The 14,213-nt window shown below is 43.8% G+C and overlaps 1 protein-coding gene across 2 annotated transcripts in view; it reads right to left on the bottom strand.

Annotated features, from left to right (window-relative positions):
- The window catches only part of BLOC1S5 (biogenesis of lysosomal organelles complex 1 subunit 5), a 222,115-nt gene that overhangs the window by 51,683 nt on the left and 156,219 nt on the right, over positions 1–14,213 (bottom strand). The window contains exon 5 of one of the 2 annotated variants that reach the window (XM_085607247.1): positions 10,812–10,861. The exons of the other annotated variant lie outside the window; for it this stretch is intronic. Coding sequence (XP_085463373.1) covers positions 10,812–10,861 — 50 coding nt within the window. The remainder of the gene's footprint in view (positions 1–10,811; positions 10,862–14,213) is intronic. 2 annotated transcript variants of the gene reach the window in all.

Here is a 14,213-nt window from a genome sequence, read left to right as displayed (position 1 = left end):
TTACTCTCGCTTTGGTTTTTCCTTTTTATACTGTGAATGTAATTCAATAAAAGCTCATTATCATAAACATGACAATGCCCTTTGGTTTTCCCACGGTGTTCTCATTTTCCCATGATGAGAACCTCAAACATGGTCACCTCTACTCCATTATAACCAGAATCCCTTAATACAGAACCCAGAATGTTGTATCTCGTTCGGTGGGACCATGGAGCAAGCAGGGGCTACTGGGCCTCAGCTGTGTGGGCTGGCGCCATTTGCATCAATTGTACTGGGGTCCGTCCTATTATGGCTCTGCAAATGGGGCAAGTACAACACCTTCAGCACCTGACATGTTAGCAATAGTGAGCAACCATGGGCTTCTAAAGAAGGTAGTGTGTGGGTTCACAAACTCCGGCCTCAGCAAGTACCCAGCAGTGCAATAACTGAATATTCAACCCGGGGATTTCCTTGGAGAATAAAAGTACTTTAATAAATATACTTAATGTGGAATATTAAACAGATAATAGCAGCAGCTAAAAAGATATCACTGGTGATTGGGCCATTGCACCTGGGGATGCTGTCCTCCCCTATCATTCTGGGTGTCTGTCCTCTTGTGAATCTAGGAATGTCCCCTTTTAGGTCAGAGGGTTTTATGCAGCATGAGTCAAGGGTCCGGTGCAGACAAACCAGGTCAAATATGTCTACACTCATTTCAGTAATGTCCCCGTGATGTAGTCTCGCCACAATGCAGGGCTCTATGTCCAGTGAGAAATTGGCCACATGAGTCTTTGATCTCTCCTGCTTCTGGGAGGAGACATCCTGGCTGCAGATCTGGTCCTCAATTCGGGACGGCTGCAGCAGGATGGTGCAGGCGCTTGCAGTTCGGAAGGGGGCCCTCGGCAGGCACTTCTGGGTCACTTGATAATGAACAGCAGATGGATCTGCCAAATAGATGAGAGTTACAGCTATGACAGGTGCAAACTGCTCTTTGGCAATGCAGCAAGGGCAATCGCCACAGGGACCCTCTTGGTTTTTGTGGGGATGTCTGCCACAGGCACAGTTCTTGACTTTTGATGGTGACCTGCAACACATCACAATTCTGTGTTTTGGTGGGAAAGTCCATCATGGATACAGTTCTTCATTTAGGTGGCATGACCATCTGCAATCAGTCTTCTTGACGGCGGAGAGATTTACCACCAATATACGATCCTCACTCAGAAAAGCACTCCAGGAGTGAGAAACAAAGAAAACAAATACACACACACCTCAGGTTTGGAGATTTCTCTCTGCAGTTCTCCTGTGCATGGTAGACCCACAACAATGGGGTCTGGCTGCTTCTGGCAATTCCTGTAGAGACACACCTCTTTCCCTCCTTCAGCAGACCGGCTGGCTTCAGGTTGAAAGTACAGCTCCTCAGCAAAGCCAGTCTCCAGGTTGTGTCCTCTCAGCACTGTAACGCTCGCTGCCAGGCAGACAACAGCTGTAGATGCACAGCAGCCTTCAAAGTGCTCTGCTGAGCTTTCCCTTCCTGGGTCAAAGAGAACCTTGCACTGGAAACAAAAGTGGGTAAGTGGCTCCCACTTTTATACAATCAAAGTGGACAAGGGATGTGGCATTTGTCTGCACTCTAAGAACCGGTTTGGGGTGGTTCTTCTGTCAAGTGTCCTTTCCAGGCTCTTCTCCGCAAACAGCCTTTGTGTAGAGTGATGATACTCGCAGCAGGATAGTCTCCAGCCTGTAGTACCCTCAACTCTGTCAGAAAAGAGGTGTGAGCTTTCTGCACCTGGCTTATTAAGAGCCACACTGAACAGTGATTATGGAAGAGACAAAAGGCAGACCTAACCTAAAAGATCCATCTGATTATGATAACCCGAAACTACAGTCTTACACTTCACCCTCATCATCTACCAAATGGCAGTGCTGTACGAAGACTAGTCAGCACTCCTTTTAAGATAAAGGCCTTGTCTCCTCTCTCCAGCTTCAGAAATTTTATTAATACACTTTCACAGTCCAGGAACACAACCTCAACACCATTATGTACACACAGTCCTCAAATCTTGTGTTCATTCCTATACATTATTTGTGTATCACACAAGCCACAAATATAGACACGCTCAACATATACATGAATGTTAGCGCTAGGTTCTGGGTTCACACACAGAAGTATAATTTACACGAGTGGGCCAGCAGGTCCCATTTAGTGAAACAGATAAAAAAAAAAAAAAAGGTATGATCACAACTACTAATTCACAAAACACAGTGTGCTGCCAACAACACTCAACATGTTAACACATGAAAGGGGCAGTAGTCGACTGTCAGCCAAATGAGGGCAAGCTTGGGGCAGCGCCGAAGGTCTCTGAGGACATGTTGAGGACCTTACTCATGTCAAGGGGCCAACATAGGCCTTTGCGCACACACACTACATTAGTCCGAGACCTTAAAAATAGGATACCAGAAGCACTTAATGCAGGGAAACGCAACTGTACACCATGCAGGGGACATTCTCATCCGAGCATCTGTTTTGCCTACACAGTTAATCGCCACCATTTCTCTATATTCTGCCTCATCATGGACACTTTCTGTGCCAATGTAAAAATCTGGCTCCTACACTACGATGTAATGACCCTTAGATGTGCTATTTCTATTTTGATTTGGAAGACTGATTAGGTTTTTGCCACCTCGTCCTGCTTCCTGTAGGGCATCAGTGAATGCCTTCCATCCCTCTCAGACGCAGTTACACACATCAGCAGGCACTGCAGTAGTCATACAGTAAATAAATTGTGTACATTCTATTCAGAATTTGCTTCCTCACAGTTTTTGCCTTTTATCAAGCACCAATGTTATTGCTCAGTATCCGACTGTGTGCTTAACCAAGCGGAAAAATCAGTCAATTAACTTTTTTCATAGTCCTGTTGTCAACTTGCCTTTATTGTTATGCTCTCAGAGGACCTCTATCAACAACTGATTTCCCACCACGCTGTGTTGGTTGACCGTAGGGATTAACCAACGACAGCCCAAACCACAAGATGTTGTTGAAAGAGATCTTTAAGGCCAACAAGTCTTCTCCACTCTCTTGTTTTGTACATATTGCTTCATTTCGGCTTTCCAAACCTAGGGATCCCACCGATGATAAACTCAGTGTGCCCCAAATACCACGGTCCACCATGCCTCCTGAGTGGAAGCCATGTCAACCATTCTGTAATACTCCCATTATTTAATAAAATGCATGGCAAAGCTGCATTAACCAATTAACCAACGCCTCCAACTTCATTGAGTAATACTTCACAGTTCTACGGTCTTGCTCTTAATGCCAATATAGGGTGACAATTGTTAATCTTGGGACACTTTCTGTTACTGTATATGGATACCACTCTACCACAGCTCAGCAAGAGACAGATCGAGTGAGAAGGAGGCTTGCAGGAGTTACAGAACCCGGACGGAAGTTAATAATAAGTCCCCTATAGGATAATGTACAGCGTTTTGACGAGCTACTAAGAACGATCACATTAGCTCAGTTAAAGAGGGAATTTCCATGCAACACTCATATAGCCCGATTTATAAAAGTATGCATACTATCTAGAAGGGATATGCAGAGGAACTGTAGATGTTCACTTTTAATTAAATCACAAAACCGCCTGTACATATGCCAAGTAAAACTACAATTGTCATGGTTTCCCAGCATGCATCTATTTGCCTAAACCCAATATGTGTAACTGTCCACATTAGCGAAAATTTGCAAGCATAAAGTTCACATTAAAAAAGTTTACCGTATGAAGGCTACACTTTCTCTACAACCACTGCAAAAATGGTGGTGTTACTGCACAACTTATACCTGGTGAATAAGGTTCACCAGAACAGTGCGGGTAAGTGTCAGCAAGGCACTACAAATATCTGAATTCGCATAAAAGTATTGTTATGTAGGCAATCACGTGGTTTGCGTTTCCTATTTCCTAGATACTCCCCTAGAAACACCCACCTCACCCCCTGTAAGCTGCCCCAGACGATTGGGAAAAAATCAACACGTCTTTCACCTTTTCTGCAGCTGTGATCCTTGTGTACGTATACACCTGCATATTCAGACTCTCTAAATCAGGATCCACAATGTGCACTTGTGTTAGCCATTTCCCCGCATATACATCAGACTTGCTAATGAAAGACGTTTTGTGAACAACGGGTGCCTGGATTCTGGGGTTCTGCGATCTCCTAAAATGGCCTTAAAAATAGCCATCTAGCTTCGACTTCATTCTGAATGAGTGATTGCGGGCAAATTTATGAGAAGATTGTGGTATAGCATCTACATTACAATTAGTTTCTAATTCTATACAAAAATACCAATCCAATGAAAAACAGCCATAAATACTGCTCTAAAATATAAGGCTGCTAGACAAACAACTTAGTAAAAATCTTTCCTAAATTAAGGGTGCGAAGGGGAAAGAAATGCAGGGGCCACTCAGCTTTTCCTACATGTAGAATTCCGGAGGCTAGATCACGCAAGCTGTTTGGTGTCTAGGGTATTTAAATTTGCCAGCGTTATTACTTTGACTTTGTAAACAGCTCTTTCACTTCAATGAGCAAAATATTTATGAGAAATTGCTCATTTTGATGTCAGTACAACATTGCAACATATAATGTATATTTACTTTTTGGCCGTGCTATTTTAACAAATGCATTTTTCAACCACAAATGCAAACACCGCTGACTGATTTTAATGCCCAGAGGCACAAATATTACTGACACAAAACTGTTCATGTGATGGGATCCAGCTATGGGACTTGCACTTCCGTTGCCAAGTAGGAAAGCTTTGGTACACTTCTGCTTTTCAGAGAGAATCACGTGCTTTTCTTCCACTACCCTTCCCTTCAATTGGGAATATTTGTAAGGCGCCTCGGAGACGAAGGATAAACTGAGATGGGAGAGAAAGTGCAGGTGTAATGTGGAAATTTCTTTTAAGCAACTCGCAAAATTGGAGCAGGTTCAAAAGATGCAAGTCAAACACCCGAAACCCGTGGGGTTTCAGTGACTAACATATTCCAACAAAACGCCCTTTCATGAAAGAATCCATCCACAATTATGAGAGGGATATTTAGAAAAAAATGACCAAAGTGATATGAAAGGCTCAATGTATTATCTGACCAGAAAAACCTTGTAACTTTCCATTATGGAGGATGTTTTTCTTCCGTAAACGGTATTTCTCTTACCTCCTCATAGCCTTAAGTAATACATCCAGTCCAAAGCTTCTGGTTTTCTGGCTAGGTCTGGCTGATAGAACATGGTCCAATCTTTCTTCAGCTAGACTGGCAAGGCCCGCTGCTGCCTGCTGATTCAACTGCCTGTAGTAAAGTGTTGTTTTATTTTCTTAAAGTAGTATGATGCTCTGCAGGCGGGAAACATCGTTTTACAACGCTCGCGTTACAACGCGTGTCATTACAATGAATTTTTTACAACGTGATATCCATTACAATGCATGTCATTACAACGCATAATCCACTACAAAGCATTCCCCAAAGTAACGCTCCAGGGGAGTTAGAATAGTAATTAACTTGTCATGGATTATGAGTTGTGATGACATGCGTTGTAACGACATGCATTGTAACGTGTCCTATTCCTCTGCAGGCATCTTGCACTTCAAGATACTAAATGTAAGAATAGTGCGGAAATGGCAATTGCGAACACTATTGAGGCAAGAGGAGTTCTTGCACAAAACTTAAAGTACGAAATACAGATGTATCAAGTGCTTGATGTTGTGCAATCACCTGAAAGCTAACAAGCAATAGGCAAAGGAACTAGTTCCCGCCCTAAAAAGGTGAAAGCCGACCTATTGGCTTTTCCAATGTTTCTTTCCAGTGGTTCCTCACCACATGTTGTGCAGATTGGTAAAGCACACTATCACCCGCTAGGATATCCTTGTGCAGGGCAAGAGTCTAGGCACGCCTAGGGCCTAGTGGGACTGCTCAAAAAGCCAGGTCTTCAGCTTCTCGCAGCATTCAAGAAGTGAAGAGGAGGCTCTTATGTGTAGCGTTAGATCATGCTATGATTTAGGAGCCATGTAGAAGGCTCAACCACCAGATCAGTGTTGGAAAATGCCCTTTTTGCAGGGTCACCCCTACACTTCTTGCCTTCCTACTCCTTTTTTCTGACGTAGTTTATGTTGGCTTTAGGACTCTGGGCACGTTACTACTACTCACCAGTGCAAAAGTGCATGTGCTCTCTCCTCTAAACATGGTATAATTAGTTTACACCTGTTTGGCATATTTGATTTACTTGTAGGTCATTTGTAAAGTGGTTTACCATATACCTAGAGCATGTAAATTAAATGCTGCTAATAGGCCTGCAGCACTGATTGTTCCACCCACAGAAGTTGCCTTTCAAACCTGTTCCAGGCCTGCCATTAAAGGGTCTGTGTGTGCAGTTTCCTGCCACTTCGACTTGGCATTTAAAACTACTTGCCAAGCCATAAACATCCCTTTTACTACATATTAGTCACCCCTAAAGCAAGGTGCTAGGTCCATTAAAGGTAGGACATGTACTTTTATAATTCACATGTCCTAGTAGAGACAAACAGCCTGCTTCATTTTTCACTACTGTGAGGCCTCCAACTCTCTCAGACTAGCATTGGGAATTCACTTATACACTTTTAAGTGGTAATTCCTGATCCGTAAGGAGTGCTTTTTCATGTTTGATAGGTTTAGAATGGTAATGACAAATCCTCCTTTCTGGTGAAGTTGGATTTCACATTACTGTTTTAGAAATGCCACTTATAGCAAGTGGCCATTTCTCTGTGCTTTTAACTCTGCGTGCTTTGCAGCCTATCTCCAATACACATCTGGGTTTGGGGGACAGCTCCCCTTGTGTATTCCCTCTAGAAAGCCACAAACAGAACAACCAGCTGCATCTGCATTCATCTGTATATAGATGAGTCTTCCTGGGCAGAGGGAAGGGGAGGCACTGGCACTTACACTTCAACAGGTAGTGTCCTGCACCCACACAAATCCCCTCAGGGTTAGCCTGGCAACCAGGACTGGGCTGAAAGGGAACCTGTGCACTTTAAAGACTTTGCTTTGAAGTCACTTCAACTTCAAAAGGAATTTTGGGTAAAAGAAGTGGGTCTCTGACCCCTTCTAATCAGACATTTTTAGACCTGTAACAAGATATTGCTCCCTCTACATCTGCACATTGCCAGAGGGACTTCTGTGCTGCCAGGAGGGACTGCTACTTTGCTAATTGCGCTCATGTGTTGCCCTGCCACTTGTTGAGCTGCAGGAGGGACTGCCACTTTGCTACCTGCCTTGCTGTGCTGGCCTGCTGCATGCTATTTCTACATTGTGACTTCGATAGTTCTCCAATTGCTTGTTGGCTTGCTGCCCCTAAGTCTCAAGCCATCAAAGACTTCATCTTTTCGTTTCTACCACTGCAAGAGCCATTCGGAGAGAACCAGTGTGTCACCAGCGCTCTGCTCTGCACTTAAAAGAGAACTCTGAAGAGCCTTGCCGACCTACGGTGGAGTCCGGACTAGCGCATCACATTAGCCCTGATTACCGTTTTCCTGTTGACGGGGGTTCCCCACCTTCAGCTGCACCTGAGAGAAGCCGCTGTGCTTACTTGCTGTACACGAGCGCACTATGAAGACGGCTGCTCACGGTCCCAAGGCCGGAGATCGAGATCTGAGGATCTCTCTCCTAAAAATCACATTACAGGAAGCCCGCCTGCTACGCACTGCTCTGTACAGTAAAAAGTACAGTGATCGTAAAGACTTGTGTGGTCCCTGGAGCTACACTGCCCGCCTGCAGGCGGCGGAATTTACCATTACTCGGTAGCGAAGGTCTGGGTGAGGACTCTCATTGCGGCGACTCTTGGGCCCTGAGTTTACCCCCTTTCAACTCTGTAAAGTTACCCTCAAGGCTCCTTGGGAGCACAATTTCCTGCTCCAATGTATGAACAGTTCGTTTGTCACTCCCTGCCAGTGACTGTCGTACTTCCTCCAACGCGCTTACCATCCTGAACCTAACAGAAGCCCAGGTGCTTCTGAGCATGATCGTTAAATGGTGCATTCAAAGTGATATTTTTGAATAAGCATATCTTGAAAAGTATACCTGTGATCTATATTATTTTGGTCGCATTTTATGTATAATACAGAAAGCTATTTTTCTAAACCTGTGTGGAGTCTTTTTGTGGTGTATTCATTGTGTTACTGTGTGTGTGTGTGATGCACAAATACTTTACACATTGCCTCTTTAGATAAGCCTGCCTGCTCTGCACCAAGATTCCAGAGGGTGAGATAAGTGTATTTAGCAGATCCTGACTAGAGTGGAGAGTTCTGCCCAGCTTGGGTGTATACCTTTGCCAACCAGAAACCCCATTCTAACAATTGGGTTTTCCCTATGTGTGGAATTTGTGCATGCAAGAGTACAAACAAGCGTAAGTGTCTGGAAAGTTTGTGGAAACAGATGCAATTGTCGAGGTATGCTGAGCCAGTGTTTTGTAATGCCTTGAAAGTGCGGGTGAGGAGCTTTAATTGTGCTAGTTTGTAAATGGGGAGCCAGTGGAGTTCCTTCAGGTGTGGTGTAATGGGAGTGTGGCCTGGGAGTTTGAGAGTAATTCTTGCTGCCAAATTCTGAATGGTATGCAGCCTTTAGGTGAGTTTTTTGTTGATCCTGGTAGTCCAGTGTGCTTGCGACCAGGGCATGTGTGATGCGTTTCCAGGTGCTGAATTGGGGGCATTTGAAAATCTTCCTTAGCATCTTCGTGGTATGGAAGATGGTGAGTTTGCTGCCGAAGATGATCCCCTGATTCTTGCCGAGGATGGTGGTGGTGGTGGTGGTGAGAGGGGGGTGTTGGTCCTATCTCTGTTGCCCACCAGGTGGAGTCTCACAGTAATGTGCTTTTCCAGAAGATCATGATTTCGGTCATGTCAGTTTTCAGCTTTAGACAGTTGTTCTTCATCCAGGGGGTGATTTCCATCACACAGGCATTGAGCTTTATCCAGGTACTAGGCATCCTGTCAGTGAGGGAGCGAATGAGTTACTTGTCATAGGTGAAGGACAGCGGATATAGTGAGAGCGGATGATGCGGAGTAGAGGAATCAAGTATGCGTTGAAGAGGGTCGGGCTCCGGGATGATCCTTGGGGAACTCCACAGATGAAGTCGTTGGCATCAAGGTGCATGGTGACAGACTGACGGGGTCCCTCTGGCCAGTAAGCACCAGATTCATCAGAGTGAGTGTCCTTGGATTCCGATGTCATGTAGGCATTGGTTGAGGATGAGGTGCGAGACTGTCAAATGCTGTGGGGAGGTCCAGGAGGATGAGGGCAGGCATTTCTCCTCTGTATGTATCTTTTTTAATATGCGGTTCTAAAATGGCAGTCAACTAATTTGGAACAGGCTGCTGGTACATCATGACGTATGCATACGCACACAAGCATGCACAGGACTATCTGGAATGGTGAAAAACTATTTCCTCCATTTTTAATTTACAGTTATAACATTCGATTGGTATTTTAGAATGGTAAGCTATTAAAAAAATATTTATGTTCACCACTGAAACAAAAGAAGCAAGCTATCTGGTCTCAGTCTGTAACTGTCAGGCCTGTGTCGAAAAGAAAATAATAATACAAAAAGCACAGGAAGAAGAGGGAAGCAACAGAATGGGAAGTGAGCAGCCTGGTAGAAGTGTGCAGTAGCCAGGCCTTCAAGAAAAACAAGCATTTGCAATGCAATAGGTCTCGCATTTACAAGGGTTTGAGCTATTGGCAATGCAAATGCAATTTTTGAAAAAGCGCCTCACGCCGTGCATTTACGTTAATTGTGGCCCATCCCTTTCTTAAGACCCGGCTCATCTAAAGAAAGGGGCGCGGCCACCATTAAAGTGAAAGCGCAGTATGGGACGCTTTTACAACAAGAGCATCTGTTAAACAAGCTTTTTTTTGGTAAAAGTGCCCTATGCCGCAGCTTCACCTTAATAGCGGCTGCGTGCCTGTCTTTAGACGTGGCTCGTCTAAAGAAAGGGGTGTGGCCGACATTAAAGTGAAAGCGCTGTATAGGGCACTGACTAAACCACACAAATCCATGACTGAAATACCTCAAAGCATCATGCAAGTGCTCCTAAGCATCCACACCTCTTTGTGGCCTTCACGCTTTTGTAAGCAAAGGATAAATTTGAAATAAACAGGTTTACTGTGAACTGCTGAGAAATGTAGCCAATGCCGGTGACATGAGTGTAGTGCGGCTGCTCCCAGGTTCAGAACTTGGAATTAATTCATCTGCCACGCCGCTCCGCCCAGAACAAATCCCAGAGGAGATTTGCATATTTAATCACTACCTTCTCCGCGCCCGCACACAAACACACACGCAGCACCTCTCCTGTGCCGAAGCCACGATGCACTGCTGTGTGGCTGCATGGAGGGCAGAACCCAGGAGCTGATGGGGTGTGATGAGGGGCTTACAGAGCTATGCACCGCTGCCGAACCAGGCAGGGCTTCCCCGCGAATAATACAAAAATAAAGAGAAAAAGAAAGGCAGGCTTCTGCATTCCATTGTGAAATTGAATGCACGCATACCGCGCTACAAATAAAATGTTAAATATACGGCCACCATTGCTAAAGCTGGCATCCCACCAGTGCGCTTTAGATTAATTAGGCAAAGAGTTCCCCCGAAGGGCTAATGCAAGCAGTACAGTAAGGACACATGTAAAAGGTCCAGTGCTGATGGGAGGTTACAAAAGAAGACAGGGAGGGACTCATAAGCCTATTAACAAATCAAAAGCCAACATTTAGGAAGGACAGGCCCCTCACCCAATTGAAAAGATCGAGAGAGTGGGCGGAGCTTCAAGTCCCTACCTGAATACAGCATGTCTCGCAGAGCAGCGCATGCGCTGCCCAGTTTCGACCTAAAAAAACAGAAAGAATGTTCAGCAAGTCTGCTGTGCCTGTCTGTAATACCAACAATGCATGCATGGTAGCAGTAGAATGCCATACATAATAAGTTATGATGCTGAAAATTTCCAAGCCCTATAACTGGTGGTAAAAGGGCAAGTGAAGAGCAGTGTATGTTTCTGTGATATGTTGTGTCCTTTACTGTATGGATTCCAATAGCATCTAGAAATAGCTACGCCTGTCTGTAGCCAGAAGCTAAACAAAGCATGAAGACAATAGTGGTGAGGAGCAACAGATGTGTAACCAAGCATACCAGTACCAGGGTACAGCTGATGAGCACAACCAACACTGGGGGAAAAACACAACCAACACTGGGGGAAAAACACAAACACACACAAACAAATTTAAAGCAGGTGGTTGAGAGGGGGAGCACTGGGAGAGTGGGTAGAGGTGGTAGTGAGCAAACAGGAGAAAATCAGAACTAAATGCACTGACAAAGGCTATAGATCTTGATTTTGGGAAATAGCAATGTTGCCAATGCTTTTTTTGTGACGCTGAACAGCATCGGTAAAAAAAAAGCATTGGAAATGCAAAAGGCCTCACATTTGATGGAGCTACTGGCATTGTAAAAGGCAATGTTTTGTACTTATGCAGTAGGTTTTTGTATTTGTTGGAGTATTGGCATTGTAAATGACAATGCTTTTTACTTATGTGGTGTGGGGTGTATATATGTGGTGTGTTGTGGAATTAAGTGTGTTGGATTGGATTAGTTCGTTGTGTAAGTGTATGGAGTGGAAATATGTTGTGTGGAGTGGATTTGTGTTTTGGAATTATGTGACAGTGTGTTATGGGATTATATGGATAGTAATTATGTGGTATTGAGTGTATTGGAATGATGTGGAGTGAGAATTTGTGTTCTGGAGTGTAATTATGTGGGATGGTATTTTGTGTTCTGGAGTGGTATGTAGTGACGTTTAATGATGTTGAGTGTTGTTGAGGGCTGGCTTCCATGGTACAGAAACGCCTATAAATACTATTTGTAGGATTACATGATGTAAACTGCTAAAGATTAATGCACTTGGTAAGGCTATGCCTTCTCCAACTTAATAAAACAAGGAACCGTGTTGTGTGTCTTTTTTTGTAGGCGTTGGTACACTATGCTTATTACTTGCTATCAGAGGTGTTAAAGGTACCATCGCGCACTGCACTCTGATATGTTACATGTACGAACAGTGCACTGTAGTCAGATGTTATAGGCACCACTGTGGTGACGATGGAATATTGCATGCGCATGTCTATTTATGTAAATTCTTCTATTGCTTTAGATGCTCGGTATAATGTCAAAATGTGAACATTATATGTTTAATATGAGTTGTGCTACAACTTTGGTACTTAACTTTGTACAGGTCTGAATTACACCAGAGAAACTATGCACTAAGGCTATCTGCTTCTGAACATGGGGTCTTTGAAGTTTAGGCTTAATATGGATGTGGCGTCACTTGCAGAAATTAGTGGTGTGAAAAGACCCCACATTGATAAACTAAAACATGTTTGCGACGGTTTCATGCATACCCCACAAAAGGCCGACATTTAAAAGACACTTCTTTATGAAAATGTATTTGCTCCCCAAAAAAACCTGCCGCCAATCAGAAGGCTTGAATTTCAACTCAACTGTCAATATACCTATAAATTCTGAACCTTTATTTTTCCAAACCTACTGAATAGATGTACACCAATTCACACAAAAAAAAACCTTTCTGTATAAAGGTCTCATCATCATCATTAGCTTTATTTCGGTCAAAAACCATAAAAGCACAGGTATATAGTACAAAAATACAATGATAAAAATTCACAATACATACTCAGCCATAAAACAATAGATAAGATAGTTAAAATATGCTTAAAAAGCAATATCAAGAATAAAAACAGTTAATGACCAAAGAGAGGAACAGTGGATCTGTAGATAAAACAACATAATACTACACATGGTTTGCCTTGATCATTGCATTTCTTACGAACCACATGGAGAGGAGAAATCTCGAAGTGGCAAAGACAAACACAGGGGTCGTATAATATTTTAATAGTCTAAAAACTTCCCTATAATCCCTAAGACCTCTTAATTTGCAAAGGGAAATGATCCATTTATAACGAGCCCTGTTATAAGAGGGACAGAAAAGCAAAACATGCAGATCAGTCTCCTCTACATGCTCGCAACCAGGGCAGGGGCACCACCTAGATGACGAGGGCATCCATTTGTTTGTGAAAGCCCACAAAGGTAAAGATCCGTGTCTGAACTGGAGATAACGTTTTTTTGCTAGCAAGGGCTGGATGTCATCTAAAAAGATTTCAAAAACATAAAATTCCTTCACCAAAATTTAAGAGACAGCCTGCCCCTGCTAGAGTCCAGGTCACGGAGATTCAGGTGATGCTGTTTGAGAATGCCCCCCAACGCCCTCTTGCTAGTCAGAGGGCAGGATGTTTCTAGTGAGGTCCACAGATCTTCCCTATGTATGTCGTAGCAGAGTTGTTTAACATGTTTAAGCCACGCAATTTTGCCTGATTCCCTTATAGACAAAGGTTGACTAACTCTTCCTTATAGCTTAATAACTCTGGAGTAGACCAAAGTCTCCTCCAGTAAAACAGAGGTCGATGAAGAATAGTCTCCTGAATAGGGAATAATCCCAAATCCAGTTATAGGGGGATCAAAGGGGTACTCTTAGGGAGATTTAAGAGACGTCTAATAAAATTATTTTCAGTGACGGACATGGAGCTGGCGTTAACATGGCCCCAAAGCTCTACACCGTATAGTGCCGCTCCCCTAGCCTGAGCCCGATAGATTTCCACTGGGGGGCCCACGGGTTTATAAGAACATTCATTAAAAATCTTTAAGATTCCACCTGGTGATTGTATTAGCTTGAGATTAGCCTTGACCATATGGGAATCCCACTCCATCCTGTCATTCAGGGTAGCTACCAAATAGTAAAACGTAGAAACTTTCTCGAGAGAACATCCCTCCAAATGCGGACGGGGATAGGTTGATGGTTTAGAATTAAAAAACATGTATTTAGTTTTAGAAAGGTTTAATTCCAAATTTCTCGAGGAGCAGAAAGAACAAAAGGCCTCCAATGTTCGCTGGGCTCCCATTGGAGATTTTGAAAGTAGGAGGGTGTCCTAAGCGAACATTAGGGCCGGTATTCTGCGTGCTGCTAAAATCGGGGAATCAAGATCCTTTGCCTCCAAAAGATGAGTAATCAAACCGTTGATGAATAGAGTGAACAAGGTGGGGGCCAACACACACTCCTGCCTAACACCCCTGTCCATCGGGAAGGGCGCAGAGAGCTCACCATTCCTACCATAGCGAACCCT

The sequence above is a fragment of the Triturus cristatus genome, chromosome 5_2 (assembly GCF_964204655.1).
Source record: "Triturus cristatus chromosome 5_2, aTriCri1.1, whole genome shotgun sequence".
NCBI lineage: Eukaryota > Metazoa > Chordata > Amphibia > Caudata > Salamandridae > Triturus > Triturus cristatus.
The sequence above is the reverse complement of the archived record's forward strand: the minus strand, read 5'-3'. Positions and strand labels throughout refer to the sequence as shown.